Source organism: Miscanthus floridulus, chromosome 9 (genome assembly GCF_019320115.1).
Source record: "Miscanthus floridulus cultivar M001 chromosome 9, ASM1932011v1, whole genome shotgun sequence".
Lineage (NCBI taxonomy): Eukaryota > Viridiplantae > Streptophyta > Magnoliopsida > Poales > Poaceae > Miscanthus > Miscanthus floridulus.
In genome coordinates, this window is record NC_089588.1 from 128763887 (window position 1) to 128782049 (window position 18163).

Below are 18163 nucleotides of genomic sequence, written 5' to 3' on the forward strand. Positions count from 1 at the left end.
GTCCCCCTTTAGTCCCGGGCGCCAAGCCGGGACGGGACTAAAGGAGGGTACCTTTAGTCCCGGATTGGTGCTCCCGGTTGGGAAACCGGGACTAAAGGGGTTTCCCAACCGGGAGCAAAAACCCTTGCTGCACCAGTGTCGGATTCGAATACGGATAGTGTCAACTATGTCGGATAGGATATGATTGGATATCGACATCATAAATATGCGATTTGAGTATTCAGATACGGATACGGTATCGGATGTTGGATATCCGGACTCGGATACGGACAGATCTCAACCCCTCTAAACAGATTCGGTTTCGAATACGGTCGGAAAATATCCGTACCGTTTTCATCCCTAAACCTTACCCAGCTAAGCAATCGACATGAACATGAACAAGAACAAGAACAAGAAAAAGCATAGAATTTCTTTATATCTTATCAAGAACAAATGATGTGTACAGGTTGCATCGCCAGAGGCGTGTGGATTTCATTGACAGATGACAGGCATCTTGAAAATTGCATGACTCTGCCTGTGGTCTACATCAGTGGGTAATGATTGCAAAATAACATGAAAAGAGTAACTGTACAGGTTTGAAGAATTTGAGACTCAGGTACTAGTACTACATCAGTGGGTAATGATTGCAAAATAACAATGCAAAAATGATATCAAGACATGTCTGACATCTTGATTACTATTGCTATCGATCTCTGCTATGGAGGTTTTGGCCGGAACACGCAGTTCGTCTATCGTTTTGATGTTTTCATGGTTCAGTTCTTCTGTGTGGACTGAACTGAAGAGGAAAGGATGGTATGTATTGACAGCAGCTGACACTTCTAGATGACAAATGATCCTTATTATCGCTCTTCCAGATGACGCATTTCTTCATCTGGGTATAGCTTCCAGTAGCAACAACATTTGTGTTTTGCTCTGTTTCAGAAAATCTGAAGATACACAGACAGGGCATCAGGGCAAGACGTACACTGAATGAGAAGATGAGATTATTGCAGACTGACAACATACTGAATTGCGTTTGTTAAATTCGTAACCTGAAAGAATGTGAAGTAAGTGCCACGGGGGAACGACGTATGTGGTCCTAGTCGTCCTTCCTAACCTGTTGAAGGCTCGAGGCTTGGATCTGTTGCGCCGGCATCAGCGCCTGCTGTGACCCTGGAACTTTGCACTCCTGATGAACCAAAAGGTAAGCTATGTATGCAAACAGGTCATCAGAAGACTCGAGCGGTAAATCAGTGCCCAAGAGTGAGAGTTGGTCAGCTAGTAGTAACTCTGAATGTGTTGAGCCCATGAGGAAAGGAAAATTCAACATACCTATTTCGCACACAGAATGCAAATGCATTTTCACCTGAATTCAACAGCTAGTGATCCGATAAAGAGGACCAACAATTGCATACTAGCTAGCGGTTCCCAATGAAAAGGTGCTAGCTAGCTCATTGTTATGTGTTAATAAGATAAGATGAGAAAGAGTTAAGTCAGTAATGTGTTTCGAACCCTGCAGTGACACATGAAAAATTCACAGATACACACATCATTAGGAAACATTAATTAGCAGAGGAGGTGTGCATGCAAACCGCGTGTGTACTGTACCATATATATACCAAGGCATACTCCCTGAACAATCGCTAAGCAGCATCCATCGCACGAGAGAAACAGGAACGGCACAATACATGGTCTTACCATAGGTGCCTGTATACAAATAACAGATGGCAAACACATAAGTTCAATTCTCCAGGAAAGAGGAAAATTCATAAAACAGAGCATGCTGCACAATACAGAATTAAATTCTATGGAACATTCAGATTTCAATCTCTTACTGTCAGATAGTAACAATGGAATTCCAATGATCCTGTACACAGATCTGTTGAACCAGAAATAGAATCCAGGTCCCGATTTGAATCATAGGAAGTACGTACTATGCTATTACCATGTCTCTACCATATGTATGTACAAAAGCATGGTAAAAGGACTTCAGTTGAGGACCTATTTGGAAGGTGGGAATTAAGTCCATGAGAAATTTGCAGGAATTTGGTACGAAATAGTTTAATGAATCCACTCAAGAATCAGGAAAATTTCGACATGCTCCAAACGGTGCTAGAGCTTGTTTGTTTCTGCTAAATATCATAACGGAAGCAACTGCTTGAGAAGAGAACTAGCAGTTGTGAACAGGTGGCTGTACCTCTTGGAAAGAAGAATTGTCAGAGGCCCTGCTGAGATGCTTCACCCAGTTGAGCGTGGCGTCGACGTAGCTAACAAGGGGGAAGAGCTGGAGGTAGAAGCCGATCTCACTCTGCACCTCGCGGAGCTCGTCGGCGTGGCGCGCCCCCATGAAGCACCGGTACGCGTACCCGCGGCGCTGGCAGGAGCGCACGAGCAGGTACGCCCGCCGGAGCGTCTCCTCCAGCTCCTCTACGGGGGTCCGCGTCTCCGGGTGCTGCATCAGCTGCGTGTCCTGGTCCTGCAGCCGCCGCAGCAGGCCGCCGATCATCTCGACGCGGCGGGCCAGCTGCTGGCAGACGGCGCGGTTCCGCCGCACAGTCCGTGCAGCCTCCGCGATCATGGTGATGAGGCTGAACGCGTCCACGCCCACCAGCTGCGCCACCGTCGCCACCTGCCCGACCAGAGCCATCTTCCTTCGTTCTTGGCCTTGGTTTGCTTTGGACCTTTGGTGGTAGGAGTGCATGAGGAAGATGGCGGAGGGGAAGAGGAGGGTGGTGTTGAGTGAGAGCATAAAAAAGGTTGCAAGGCTTGGGATTGGGAGTGGCAGAGAAGTCAAACAGAGTGACCGGTGTGGAAGCTATGAAAAATGTTTCTTTAAAAAAAACTGTGAGGCTGACATGGTTGAACAAAACTGTAGAGATGGCGCCAAAACGTGGAGGGGCGGTTTCCAGGAACCTTCCAGCTTGTACACAGTATCAAAGCCAGCCTGCTAGACGTGGTGCATACTGAACTGTCAAGCTTTGAAAGATTCGAAGTTGGACTCATCATTTGTTTGGTTCCTCATCAGTCATCAGTCTTTGCCGCAGTCTACATCAATGCCAGCCTGCCTCAGCCTGATTTGTCCAGCGGGGACACTGTAACTCTAAGAGAACCAGCGAACCCGACCCCATCTCCTCGCGCCGCTCCCATTGCGAGCGAGGCCAGATCCACCGCCGTAGACAGCTCCCCCACTTCGCCAACCGCCGCAGCGCATTCCCCGCCCTGCGGCCCACCCCCGGCCGCACCCAAGTTTCCCAGGCCAACAGAGCTCCACAGCCGCAGATCGAACCCGCCCTGCACTACGGAAGCTTGGAGGCCTGTGCTTCGCCTCCCCGCCGGCCCGCCCTCAACTCCATCGTCGTGGGGCCGCAGCTCCTCCTTGGTGAGGCCTCTGAGCCCTGCGCGGCGGACCAGGCGTGCGTCATTCCACGGAAGCGCGTGAGTTTCGCCTCTCCATCAATGGCTCCCCTGTGAGGAGTTAAAGGCCTGTTTAGTTATCAAAAATTTTCATTCCAAACTGTCACATCAAATCTTGCGGCACATGCATATAGCATTAAATGTAGACGAAAAAACTAATTACACGGTTTGGTTGAAAATCGCGAGACGAATGTTTTAAGCCTAATTAGTCCATGATTAGCCATAAATGCTACAGTAACCTACATGTGCTAATGATGGATTAATTAGGCTTAATAAATTCGTCTCGCCGTTCACAACTGCAGACGCCCTCTTTGCCGAGTGCTGGGGGCACTCGGCAAAGCCATGCAAGCACTCGGCAATCGGCAAAAATTTCTTTGCCGAGTGCCAAAAATCGACACTCGGCAAAGTCTTTGCCGAGTGCCAAGCCCGCACTCGGCAAAAAAATAACTGCCGTCAACATTTAACGCCGGCTTTGCCGAGTGCCTAGGGACTGGCACTCGGCAAAATTTGAATCTTTGCCGAGAGCCAGGGCTGAGCACTCGGCAAAGAAACAATTTTTTTTAAAAAAAAAATCTTTTTAAAAATAGTCTTTGCCGAGTGATACCATCTGGCACTTGGCAAAATTGACCTCTTTACCGAGTGCCAGGCTATGGCACTCGGCAAAATGTACCTCTTTGCCGAGTGCCAGGCTGTGGCACTCGGCAAAATTGACTTCTTTGCCGAGTGCCAGGCTGTGGCACTCGGCAAAACTGGGGAAGTGGCTGTTTTTTACTGCATTTTTTCCCAGCTTTGCCGAGTACCACACCCCTGGCACTCGGCAAAGACTTCTTTGCCGAGTGTTGGCACTCGGCAAAGCTGGGAAATTTGGAATTTTTTTTTGTTTGTTGCTTTCCTTCGAAAGCAAACACGCAAAACTCATATATAATACATGAGACAGCACACACGTATTTAGCATCACACAAAACGCATACATAATCCATAATACATCACAAGCACATTCAACATCCATCACAAGCACATCCTCCTGCATAATCCATCACACGCACATCCAATGTGCAAATCCATGACAACATCTAAGAAGTCTTCATCCAACACAAGTCCTAAATCAAGAAAAGTCAATGAAACATGAAGGGGCACCACCTACTGCCACTGATCCCAATGGGAGCCTGAAGGGGCACCTCCGTGCGGTGGTGGACCTGTCCAGCCGGGGTGTGTGTGCTGAGGCGAAGGAGTCGGGTTCGAACCCGACGACTGTTGCACAAAGGAGAATTGAATTCATTAGTATCTACACAAGCAAAAGGACTTGATCAACCATATATATATACTCACCGGAGTGCCTAGAGCCGAAGGAGTAGGAGGCACAACTGGAGCGAGCAGCGACTGGGGCACCACCACACCCGGGAGAGTGGTGCCGAGGCTCGACATGAATGAGAACATGTCCTGCATCCTCTGCGCCTCGGCCGCCCTCTGGGCCCTCAGGACCTCCCACTCGGCCCTCTCGGCCTCCCTCTGGGCCCTCTCCCTCTCCCTCTCGACCCTCTCGGCCTCCCTCTCGGCCTCCATCCTCTCCACAGTGGCCTGCAATATTCAATCACCAACGTTTAAACAATGCAAATGCAAGGTACATGTGTAAAAGTAATGAACGCCGAATGAAATAGAACTAACCTGGAGTGCCGCCATCTGCTGCAGTGTGCTCGCCTGCCGAGGTCGAATGGGGACGGAGGAGCTCGTGCTCTATGCTCGGATCTGGGCGAGGTTGGGCACAGAGGTCGAGTCGACCATGTTGGAGGCCATCCAGTACCGACCGTGCTGCTTCCCTCCTCTGAGCCTCATCACGAGGTTGGTATCAAGGGGCTGGGTGGTGGGGTCGAAGTCCTCCCCATGCCGCTCGCGGGCCGCCGAGGCGTAGTCGGTGAGCTTGCTGTGGACACTCGTGTTGTTGTACGCCTCGGGCCCGTCCTCCGGGTTGTAGACGGTGTCCGGGGCTGTCGCCTTGCCCTTGTGTGCCATGGCGTATGCCATGAACTCGTTGCATTCCTGGCCATCATGCGACTGGGACTGCGAGGAAAACACAAAGACGATTAGAAGTAATGAGAATTGAACGTTAGAACAAATAAATAAATAAGTGCGTAGCGTGTACCCAGGCCTGGGCGTACGAACTGAGGGGCCGGTTGCCTTGGTGGTGCGCCGGCCCACCCATCTGCAGGCGGCACTCCCGACGGAGGGCGTGCCTCTCCCTCCACTCATCGGAGACCCACTTGTCCACGATGGCCGCCCAACAGTCTCTGTGCCTGGCGCACCAAGAAGGACACATCTGCATGCCATCAAGTATTGTATTAGAAATGTTAGAATATAAAATGAAGGCTACCTATTCTTCATGGAATGAGTCAGTAACAATGTTTTATAACTTACTGCGAGGTACTGCTCCCTGGTGAGTGTCATGGTCCTAGCCTCGCTCTTCCCCGGGTACCGACCAAGGACGTCGCACGAGTGGTTGATGTGGCACTGCAGCCTCGCCTCGTAGTACAGGTCCGTGACTCAGCCCCTGCATGCCCTGTCCTGCACCTTCGTCACCCAGGCGGGGTCATGCCCCTCCTCCAACGTGAAGAAGTCCTGCATACAAACATCATGTGTCCTTTCATTATTTCAAGAACGTCTAATGATTCCATAGTATTGAGCAATGTAGTGTGATGTAGACTCACCCAGAACTCACGCCTGATCCGCTCCTGTACGGTGCCGTACATGGCGTCCACGGCGGAGTTGAAGTGGTCCCACGTCCAGGGAGGCGACTCAACCTGGGCGTGGGTGACCAAACTAGGGTAGTGCAGGCGGATCAGGCCACCGAGGATCCCATTGCACTGCCGATGATCGCCCCTGGACACAAGTTCCCAGTTCCTACAGGAGTCAGTAAGAAGAATTGTTAGTCCGCAGTTTGGTTTTCAGCATATGAACAAGAAGAGATGCAAAATGAACGGATACTTACTTGTCGCCCTTGGGACGAATCACCGGCCTCCTCTGAAACGGGATCGGCCGCGTCGGGAGCTGCGAGGACCCGCGCAAGTACGGTGCCGATGAGGTGCTTGAAGTGGAACCCCCCGCCACCTCCCCAGAGGAAGTGTCACCCCCTGCCACCCCCCCAGAGGAAGTGTCACCCCCTCCTGTCTGGGGGGCCAGCTGCTAGTCCTCGTCGTCAGTGGTCGTCGTCTGGTCCTCCTCGGGCGGGGGGACGGCAGACGACTGCACTGCCCTCCTCGGACGGCCGCGGGGGCGGCGGGCCGGACGGCTCCTCACCAACGCCTCTGCCTCCGCCTCCGCCTCCGCATCCTGAGTCGTCCTCGCGTAGAGCGAGTTGCAGGTCCGGGTCCGCCTTCCGCCCGGCATTTTGTCGAGTGCCTGCAAATACAAAGAGTAAACCAGTTTTGACAATATAGACAAATATAGAGATGCAAAATGAACGAAACATAACTAGAAAATAATAATAATATAGTATTACATGAATTAGAAATAATCTTCAGGATTGGCAGTGGCCGGATCATAAGTGTCGTCATCACTAACAATATTGTCTAACATTTCCGCCTCATCTCCATCGTTGTCATCAATGGCAACGCCAAACCGTAATCGCTCAAGCAGTGCTAAGTCTTTGGCATTTTGCACCTCTTCTCCATCGTCCTCATCTCCATCGTCCTCATCAATGTCATTGTCTACTTCCATGCCCATCAGCGAAAACATGTCTATGTGAAACATGCCATCTAGCCCCTCGGGTTGATAGAACTCTCCTGTATATGTGTTTGGGTCAAAGTTGTAATCCTCATCGTTTGGGACAGGCACTTTGCCATGCGGTGATACCAACTGCGCAAGGTACCAACCCTCAAGAGTGGGATCTTTTTGGCACGCCCATGGAAGATAATAAACTTGCGTGGCCTGTTGAGCCACAATATAGACATCGTCTCCTTGATAGAGGGAATCTTGTCGAATTTCAACTTGTCCAATCTCAGGGGCTCTTCTCGTGACATTGGGATCGAACCAATGGCATTTGAATACGACTGGCTTATGACCTCCGCGAAGCTCAAAGTTGAGCTCGTATATTTCTTCAACTATGCTGTAGTAGTCGCGGTCATCGGTGCCGGGCGTACGAACTCCAGTATTCGTGGTTTTTCGATTGGGCCGACTGAGCTCGTGGCTTCTTGTGTGGAAGCGATAGCCATTCACATCATATACGGTGAATGACTTGACCCTATAGGGGAAGCCTTTGACAACCTGTTTCAACTCTTCATCCATTTCCGCATCCGTGCGTGCCTGTAAGGTGAGGGCGGATAGATCATTACTCGCTCGTAGGAGCAAAGTGGGATGTCACAGATGGAACAATGTAAATTGGATGGTACCTTCTTTTCGAACCATGAAATGAAATCGGGCACACCACCTTTGAGAAGACTATCTTGTTCTTGAGGGGAAGGATCCCTATTTCCTGTCCAGTATGTATTCAGAAATTCCCTGAAAAAGCAAGAGACAAGGGGGTTGGATAGATAGACGATAGTGACGGCGTATGTAACAAGCTCATTGAGAACTTACTGCACATAAGGGTTCACTTCGTCAAGGTTCAACAACACATACAACATGATAGTGCGCCACTCATCATTCCGCAAGGTCTTGGTGCTCGAAGCGCTTGCCCTGCCAAGTTGACCTTTGAAAAGGCTAAGATTTGATGACCTCTCGTCGGTGTTGTAACGAGGGATTGGATTGTGCACGCTGGGAAGGCTATCCTTATAGTATGATGTTGTGAAGTTTGACACCTCCTCAAGAATGAATGCCTCGGCCATGGATGCCTCAATTCTGGCTTTATTTCTACACTTTTTCCGAAGAACCTTTAGACATCTCTCGATTGGATAGCACCTACGGGCTTGCACGGGCCCCCCCATTCGTGCCTCGTGAGGCAGGTGCAAAATCAGATGCTGCATTGAGAGGAAGAAGCTGGGTGGGAAGATCTTCTCCATCTTACAGAGCAACACAGGTGCCACTTTCTCTAAGTCATCAATCATGGCCCGAGATAGCTCTTTGGCACAAAGCTGGCGGAAGAAATAGCTCGACTCTGCCAGGACGCGCCACACATGCTCGGGGACAAAACCTCTGGTCATCGCTGGAAGGAGCCACTCAATCCATATGTGGAAGTCATGACTCTTCATCCCTAACACTCGGCAAGTGGACACGTTCACTCCCCTCCTTAGATTCGCCGCATACCCATCAGGGAACATTAACGACTGAACCCACTGACATACTTCTCTCCTTTGGTCCTTCTTCAAAATGAAATCGACCGAAGTCCTTTTCCATTTCTTGCCAGGCGCGGGAGTCTTCATCACTTGCTTTGGTCTATCGCACAGTGCTGCTAGGTCCACTCTTGCCTTAACATTGTCCTTAGACTTTTCTGTGTCCAAGAGTGTTCCCCAAAGCGCCTCGGCGATATTCTTCTCTGTGTGCATTAAATCAATGTTGTGTGGAAGAAGATCGTTGAAATAGGGAAGCCTAGTCAAGCCCGATTTATGAGTCCACATGTGGTACTGACCATATCCATCAAAACGACCTTTCTCTTTATCAACTTTGAGAGCCTCTATCTTAGCGCGGATCTCGGCAGCGGTCATCATCTGAGGTGCAGGATCGGTGACTTCAACACCTTTCGTGAAGTTCTTGATGTCTCGTCTGAATGGATGGTCAAGGGGGAGGAACTGACGATGTTGGTCGAACGAAGAAAACTTGCCACCACTCTTCAGCCAAGTGAACCTCACACCTGCCTTGCATATTGGGCATGGGAACTTCCCGTGAACACACCACCCGCAGAATAGGCCATACGCCAGGAAGTCATGCAGGGAGTAGTGGTACCACACATGCATTGTGAAGTTTCTCTTTGTAGCTCGGTCGTATGTCAGTACCCCCTTTTCCCAAGCATCGATCAAATCATCGAACACAGGCTCCATGAACACACCCATATTGTTCCCCGGATGTCCAGGAATTATCAGCGACAAAAATACGTTCTTGGGTTGAAAGATGACACCGGGGGGGAGATTCAGGGGTATCACGAACACGGGCCAACAAGTGTATGGGGCCGCGGACAATCCATATGGGTTGAACCCATCTGTTGCCAACGCTACACGTACATTGCGAGCCTCCTCAGCTTTAACACGATGTATGCCATCGAAATGGGTCCAAGCGTCGCCATCCGATGGGTGTACCATCTTGTCCGGATTGTACCTTTTGCCATTTTTGTGCCATGTCATCTGTTTCGCGGACTCCTCTATCATGTACAGCCGTTGGATCCTCGGTATGAAAGGAAGGTACCGTAGGACCTTCGTAGGGATACTTAGCTGTTCCTTCTTGCCATCACTAGTGTCGACCTCCAGGTACCTAGAGGATTTGCACTTTGGACAGTGCGTTGCTCCCTCGTGATCTTTCCTAAAAAGGACGCATCCATTCGGACAAGCATGGATCTGCTCATACGGCATCTTAAGTGCACGAAGAAGTTTCTGTGACTCGTACAAGTTCTTCGACAGGATGTGATCCTCCGGAAGCAGGGATCCAAAAACTGCCAACATACCATCGAAGTTGTCCCGACTCATGCTAAACTGCGACTTCAACCCCATGATGCGTCCAATTGCATCCAGCTGCGATACCGTTGTCTTTTCGTGCAAGGGCTTCTGCGCTGAAGACAGCATATCATAGAACGTCTTTGCGCTTTCCTCTGGCTTCTCCTCCAATCCTTCACCGAACCGTGCCTGCTGAATGTCATCCATCCAGTCTGCTACCCCACCATCTCCATCATAATCCTCGAGACGCTGTCTCACCACCTCCTCTCTAATACGATCGGCTTCACCATGGTGGATCCAGCGGGTATAGTTTGTCGTGAATCCATACTTGATAAGATCTTCCCCCACGAGCCTCTTAATTTTTCTTTTCTTATTCCCACATCTGCTACACGGACACGGCATCCGGGCTGACCCTTTAGCAGCCTCACCAAATGCATGCTCCAGGAAAGCATTGGTCTTGGTCATCCATTCTGGGGTCATACTTGCGTGGCCTGTGTATATCCACTCATGGTTATCCATCCTCTGGCACATGCATATGTAAGCGAGTAATAAAAACTGCAGGTAAATCCACAAGGCGTTCCTACTATACATCTAATAGGTGAAGGATAGGTCCTAATCCCACCCGAGGATGCGTAGATGAGGTTGGCTTCCATGGTCCGCTCCTATCCAAGACAGAATTTCGGTAGCACCTCCCGGCTGTTCTCCCGATACACGTCCTGGCAGGGAGATTGTGTATCAGGAGAACAACGAGGAGGTGGTGTCGAAACTCTGTCTCGGACAGGAGCGGGCCACGGAAACTAACCCATCTACGCATCCGCGGGCTGTCCAAAAAACGTGGACAATCCGAAACAGGTACAGAATTTGGTATGCAAAGATCTGCATACCAACGACCGTATCTCTTTCGGACGGGAGACGCCTAACTGGGGTTACACGAGATGCAAGTATGCAAGATGGGTTATACCTAGGGTGTCGGTGAGGTCAGGCTAGTGGGACGGTGGCGAGTCGCTGCAGTGGCGAGGCGACGCGGTGCAGGCAGAACCGCAACGCCAACGCAGACGATCGGGGTCACCGAGTGCCTCCCAACGGTCCTCGTCCTGCAAAGAAAAGGCAAATGGTTAGACTCCATTGAAAATTTCGGCAGCACCTCCCCTGCACGGAGAGGTTCCCAAAACCTGCAGAAAACATTGTCACGAAGGCCAACAACCACATGTATACCAAACATAGGCACGAAGGCCATCAACCACATACATACAACAATAACTACTACTAACACTAAAACTATGAACAACAACTACAACTACTACTGTCACTATGACTTACTAACTAATACTAACACTACTAATTAACTACTACTACTAACACTACTACTTACTAACTAATACTAACATTAGGGCATACCCTGCCAGCGAGAATGCGAAGACCGAGGCCCGGCGACGACAACGGGGACGACCACTACGGCGTGAGGGTCGACGAACCGAGGCGGCACCTTTCTTCTCCTCTTCTCCCCTTCTCCTTCTCTCCTCCCTTCTCTTTCTTCTTCTTCCTCCTCCCCTTCTTCTCCTTCCTGCTTTCCTTCCTCCTCTTCCTCCTACCTCCTCCTCCTTCCTACAGCGGGCGCGCGGGCGCACGGGCGCGGCGGGCGCGGGGCCGGCGGCGCGCGGGCCGGGGAGCCGGCGGGGCGGGCGCGCGGGGAGCCGGCGGCTGCGGCGCGGCGGCTACGGCGCGCATGTGTGTGCGTGTCTGGTGTGTGCGTGGTGTGTGTTGTGTCCGTTTTTTTTATATATTTCAAACCTCTTCGCCGAGTGCCAGATCCGGGGCACTCGGCAAAGAAACTATTTTGCCGAGTGCCCCCGATCTGGCACTCGGCGAAATAAAAAATTAAAAAAAAAATCCTGTCCTGGCTTTGCCGAGTGCCTAGGGCTAGCACTCGGCAAAATATTCACTTTGCCGAGTGCCAAACCTTGGCACTCGGCAAAATAATTTTTTTTTGTTTTTTGCCACCAACTTTTTTTATTAGATTTTTATTTGTACCATGAACAACATGTTCAAATTTGGCACAATTTCATTGCTGTTTGCTATATTTCTTCACTTTATTTCGTTTTCTTGCAATTTTCCGAAAAATATAGGTTTGAACTGTAGGTGCATCGAATAATAGTTTTGATCCATTCCAAAAATGTTATTCTTGTTTGTTAGTGTCACTTTATACTAAATCAAGGAACTGTCTCCGAATTTCGATCAACGTGCTCACGGGGCAACATCGCGAACTTGCGTGTGAGTGGTTATTTAATTCTATAAAATTCAAACGAATCCCGAAAATCTTGAAACTTGGCGAGATGTCGTGATATCACATGCATATGCGGTGGTAAAAATTTGAAAACGTTTGGAGGGCGTCATCACGTATGGTGTTCACAAACCAGGACATCATCACATGTTCCTGGTTTGTGAACACCATACGTGATGACGCCCTCCAAACGTTTTCAAATTTTTACCACCGCATATGCATGTGATATCACGACATCTCGCCAAGTTTCATGATTTTTGGGATTCGTTTGAATTTTATAGAATTAAATAACCACTCGCACGCAAGTTCGCGACATTGCCCCGTGGGCACGTTGATCGAAATTTGGAGACAGTTCCTTGATTTAGCATAAAGTGACACTAACAAACAAGAATAACATTTTTGGAATGGATCAAAACTATTATTCGATGCACCTGCAGTTCAAACCTACATTTTCCGGATAATTGCAAGAAAACGAAATAAAGTGAAGAAATATAGCAAACAGCAATGAAATTGTGCCAAATTTGAACATGTTGTTCATGGTACAAATAAAAATCTAATAAAAAAAGTTGGTGGCAAAAAACAAAAAAAAAATTTATTTTGCCGAGTGCTAAGGTTTGGCACTCGGCAAAGTGAATATTTTGCCGAGTGCTAGCCCTAGGCACTCGGCAAAGCCAATATTTTGTCGAGTGCCAAACAGAAGGCACTCGGCAAAGAGGCCAGCGTCGGGCACCGTTATCCCGGGCGCCTCTTTGCCGAGTGCCCAACTTTGCCGAGTGTCTGGCACTGGGCAAAGTTTGGCTTTGCCGAGTGCCTTATTTTGCCGAGTGCCAGACACTCGGCAAAGACCTATTTGCCGAGTGCCAAGTTTCGCCGAGTGCGGCACTCGGCAAAGGTGGCCTTTGCCGAGTGCCCGATATTTGGCACTCGGCAAAGATTCCAGCACTGGGCAAAGTCCCGGTTTCCTGTAGTGGTTTCTAGGCGAGCTATGTAATTAGTTTTTTATTAGTATCCGAAAACCCCTTCCGACATCCCCGAAATATCTAATGTGACATCAAAAAATTTCATTTCGCGAACTAAACGTAGCCTTACTCCACCAACGGCAAATCTTCCGCAAGATCCTGCATCAAAGTCGCAGCAAGGGAGCCTGCTGCCGGCGCGCCGGCCGCGGGGCATTCACTTCTCCTCCGCTCGGCCACTGCACCCCGGATTGATGTCGTGGTTCCTTCCCGAGGCGGGTCGCACAGAGTTGACGTCGGGGCATGCCAGCAGGCGGCTTGGGCGCATTCAAGCGCGCCAGCGGCCTCCCCGTCTGAGACTGGGGAAGCCGGTTGGTCCATGGTACGCCCAAGGTATTGGTGGCGTCTCCCAGAGCATAAGGATCCACCTTCTTCAAGGCCCTCAACCACCAAGGTCAAATCGATGTGCTCCCACTACAGCGAAGAACTCCTCAAGCGCATGAGAGGTAAATGCTTTAGATGTCTCTCCCCTGGCCACGCCGCAGCAGATTGCAGGGACCCAGTGCGTTGCATCAACTGTGGCTGCTGGGGGCATAAAAGCAGATAGTGTAGAGGCAGTGTTTCATCCTCCAAGTCCAAGTAGCAAACTCCCCATTCTCTGCCTTCCCCACCACCACTCGACTGCTGCAACTTCCCCCCGCTCGGAAGGGCCGCAATGGCAAGGCCCGGGGACCCTGCTTATCGCCCCCAGGACACCGCTGCGGTGGCCTTCTCCACCGACGAGATGGACCGCGAACTGAACCGCCTCTCCATGCATGGCATGGTGGCCTAGCTCGGGAAGGATCGCCCGGAGGTGGAGCCGGCGGTCATTAAGAAGGCCATATGCCACCGGTTTGCGATCCGACCGGAGGATGTCACCGTCGTCAAGCACTTCCCTGAGGACTTCTTCGTCGACTTCATGCATCGCCACCAGCGAGATGAGGTGGCGTCTCAGGGAAGGTTCCCCTATGGCAACCTCGACATCCACACCAGGCCTTGGCAGCTGCTCACGCATGGCGACATCTGCGACCTCAAGTACCATGTTCGGCTGTGCCTGGAGGGCATCCCACTTCAGGCCTGGAACGAGAGCATTGCCAAGAGGGCCATTACAAGGGCCTGCGACATCGACTGTGTCGAGCAGTCATCACTAGACCGCAAGGACACTAGGGCCCTCTGTCTTTGGGCGTGGACACACAACCTGTCAGACATCCTGAAGGTAACCTGGCTCACCTTGTCGTATAGGAAAGCTGACCATGATGGCCCGCCTGCCCGTGGTCGCCATGGTCTCACCTTCAGGGTCCTGGTGCACCTTGACTTGGTGGAAGACCCACCAGGAAGCAACGGCCGCACTCCCCCACGCGACTACACGTGGCGATACGGCGTCGTCAACGGTGAGAGGGTACCCCACGACCGCCTCAACCCACCGCCTACAAACGTCCGCAGCAGCAGCCGCGACGACGACGACCACCACCACCTCGGGCGTCGCGAGTGCCGCGGCGACAACTGGAGCTCATGCCTCATCTGCAGCTTGTCGCGCGCTCCTAGGGAGTGGGAACGTGACCGTTCGGAGTCCAGGCACGGAAGCCGGTGGCATCGGAGCCCCGATCGTGGGGGCCGGCGACACCAGCTAGAGCACTCCGGGGCGGCGGGGAGGCAAGGCAGCGCGACGCGTCCTTGGCAGGCCCACCAGGCCTCGGAGGAACGGCGCCCGCCCGGCTCCAGCGACCACGCCCGCCCGGCTCTTGACCCCCGTGGGCTTCCCTCCCGCAGGCGAAGCAGGGAGAGGGCGCCCCGCAGGCAACGCATGTAGGCACGCTCTAGGACGCCGCACTCGGACCTACTCCCCAAGACGACGCGTTCCGAGTCCCCGGCGCCACATCTGCGCTGCAAGTCGCCGGACCTCGGAGGCGACACTGGCAGCAACCGCCATCCATCGCCAAATCCACTCAAGGTGCGTGAAAATGACAGCCAGCCGGAAATTTCGTCAGGGTCCACGCCTCCACCTGCTGCCCCGTCGTCTCATGAACCGGGCTCCCAGTCTGTGCCTCAGGACAGCGCGGCACTGACTTCACCTTCACTTGACTCGCCTATCTTATGCTCTCCTGTCTCGCAGGTCCTCCCTCATGACATCCCCGACCTCACAGCACATCAGGGGGAGACACGGCATCACTTCAGTTTGACCCCTAAGCGTCGTTTCCGCCCAGGCTACGTCTACCGCAGGCGGCCACGTAATGGTCCCGTTCCCCACCCTGAAGCACAGCCGCGAGGGGGAGGACAGATCATGCGCTTCCGTCCGGGTCTCGTCTACTCCAAACGCAGAGCCCGGGGCCCAAGCACCTCCAGCTCGCGTTGGGACTGCACCACTCCAAGCCATCCGTCGCCAGGCACAACACAGACCGCCACGGAGGTAGATATTGCTGCGTCTGCTGCAAGGCTGGCGGCGACGGAATTCGTCACGGGGATCTCTCACCCTCTGCCCCAACCTCTTTTGCAGGTTCCACAGCACCGTCCCAGACCACCACAGAGACACAAAAAGGTAACGACTACATCGTGCAGGAGCGTGCGCATCGCTGCCAGGACCTGGCCCAGGGGACACACACAAGCTAAAGCCCGACAGGTTCTCATGAAGAGACTCGGCATCCTCGACGACGAGGGACTCAGCCCCGACGATCAGCTGCTGCACTACTTCAGCCTGTTCCAAGGACCGCTCACTGAAGACGTCGTCAAGGCCCTGACAGCCTTATCTGGCATCGACATGGTACCAGCAACAGCTGCTGCTCAAGCCTAGAGTCCCACTTCTGGCATGGGCCACAATGTTGTATCAATGTTAGAAAGTCTCCAGTGTCGTAGGAGCTCTACAGCTCTCAGTTGCAGTACATTTTGGCTAGATGGGGCGAGCCAGGGGCCTTCAGTCGCTTCCCCATCCGGTTCATGCTCGCAAAGTAGTTTGCCGTAGCAGCCCTCTTGTACGAAGGCACCTTTTGTTTTGCAGCATGAAGCCGTCAGCCATTGGCCTTCAGTTTGGCTGGCACTGTCAGTATGCTGTTTACTTCATGTAGTGACAAGACATGCCCTGCTATGAATCAAAGTCTCTGTTGGTCACTACTTTGTGTCCATCCTTGTGTTTCAGTAAATTAGGGACCTCTTCTTTGTCCTTATGGCTCAGCATAACTGTCAAATTCTTAACTGGAATGTTAGGGGCCTCAACGACGGCGCATGACAAGATGCTGTGTGTGAACTGGTCAGAAGCACATGTGCCACTATTGTGTGTTTACAGGAAACTAAGATGCAGCTCCTTGATCAAAATGTGGTGATCCGCACAATGGGAGCAAAATTTGTAAACTCCTTTGCTGTGCTCCCGGCTGAACAGACCCGGGGAGGCATCCTTCTAGCTGTAAATGAAGACTTTTTTGACCTCTCCAACATCGAGCTTATAGCAAATACGATAACTGCGACGATCACCATGAGGGCGGATGGGATACAATGCAAAATCATAGTTGTCTACGGTCCGCAAGGGGATGCAGCCAAGCTTCAGTTCCTTCAGGACCTGAAAAGCATTCCACCCCCGATGCACAATAGATGGCTCATCCTAGGGGACTTCAATCTCATTTACCAGGAGCAAGATAAAAATAACTCAAATCTTAACCGACGTCTTATGGGTGCCACTACCGGAAAAACGGCCTTTGCCGAGATCCGAGATTTTTGCCGAGAGCAAAAACGCGGGCTCTCGGCAAAGAAAACGTTTGCCGAGAGCAGCTCTCGGCAAACACCAGCCGTCGGCAACTGACAGGATCGCCGTGGGCCTGCCTCTCGGCAGGCAACAGCTCTCGGCGAAGTGGGCCGTTTTGCCGAGAGCTGCGCTCGGCAAAAAATGCCCTTCGGCAAAACGGTCCTTTGCCGTAGGCCGCCCTCTCGGCAAAATCAGGCTCTCGGCAAAACATTGCCGCGGCCCATAGCCGTGACGTGCCCTGACGGCGTCACCGCTTTGCCGAGAGCCTCTCCGTTACTGCTCTCGGCAAACCTCTTTGCCGAGCGCCGCTCTCGGCAAATATTTGCCAAGAGCCCCTCCCAGGCTCTCGGCAAAGGTGGTTTCTATATTTCATGTGCATGTGTTTCTCTTCTCCTAACTCTCTCCAATTAAATTATTTTTTCTTTCATATGCTCCAAACTTTTTTTCTCTATAGACATACTACAGGTTGTACTCAATATTAAATTTTTGTGTATTTTTGTAATTATTTGCTATATATAATTAATTAATTGCATTTCAAGGAGTTTTTTTAATCGATTAAAATTTGAACAGCGATTGATTTAAACACGGGAAAAAATTAAGTAGAAAATGATATTCATGCTATTTATGCATTATTGAGGGCAAATAACATCTTGTTGACGTTTTTTTCACCTTTCATTTTACGAATCGAAGACCACGAACATATGTCGCCCAACGATTTAAAAATTCTTAAAAAAGGAAACGAAGTCGGAAAATTGTGATATTTGCAATGAAGCCATGGTATCACACTTGGAGGCTGTGGTAAAAAATTGAAAATGTTTCGCACAAGTGGTTGCGTATGATTCTTAGAATCTGAGACATCTCCGAATAAGTTTCGTAAAGTTGAGAAGGATCCATTAGGATTTTCAAACAATGTCACGGTCGAATTAGTTCTGGAGTTCCAAACTTTTTGTATAGCCATTAGAGAGCATAAGTTGTAACACGGCAAAATTTCGAATTTTTCCGGAGCTGTTTGCTGTTTATTAATTTTTTTTGGATATTATTTGCCGAGAGCTTCAGGGAATTGCTCTCGGCAAAGGATCTTTGCCGAGAGCAACTAGGCCCACTCTCAGCGCAGATTTCTTTTTTTTTACCTGGCCTAGATCAATGGTTTGCCGAGAGCTAGCTCTCGGCGAAGAGGTTTGCCGAGAGCTGC

General features: G+C 51.1%; 3 protein-coding genes across 3 annotated transcripts; all 3 read right to left on the reverse strand.

Moving 5' to 3' along the window:
- Positions 1-440: 440 nt before the first annotated feature.
- Positions 441-2760, reverse strand: LOC136484261 (cell number regulator 13-like). The gene is made up of 3 exons (XM_066481497.1): positions 2177-2760; positions 1032-1686; positions 441-926 (listed from the first exon to the last, which is right to left on the reverse strand). Exons 1-2 carry the CDS (start codon positions 2726-2728, stop codon positions 1546-1548), a joined length of 693 nt encoding a protein of 230 aa, XP_066337594.1. The 5' UTR covers positions 2729-2760; the 3' UTR covers positions 441-926; positions 1032-1545.
- A 1590-nt stretch (positions 2761-4350) lies between these two features.
- Positions 4351-5119, reverse strand: LOC136484262 (uncharacterized). The gene is made up of 3 exons (XM_066481498.1): positions 5059-5119; positions 4723-4971; positions 4351-4644 (listed from the first exon to the last, which is right to left on the reverse strand). The coding sequence occupies exons 1-3, from the start codon at positions 5071-5073 to the stop codon at positions 4534-4536; spliced, it is 375 nt and encodes a 124-aa protein (XP_066337595.1). The 5' UTR covers positions 5074-5119; the 3' UTR covers positions 4351-4533.
- A 4651-nt stretch (positions 5120-9770) lies between these two features.
- Positions 9771-10484, reverse strand: LOC136484258 (uncharacterized; the record flags this gene model as incomplete). Its single annotated transcript, XM_066481491.1, has 1 exon — positions 9771-10484. A coding segment is annotated over exon 1 (714 nt), but the record flags the coding sequence as incomplete, so codon positions are not given.
- Between the last annotated feature and the right edge of the window lie 7679 nt (positions 10485-18163).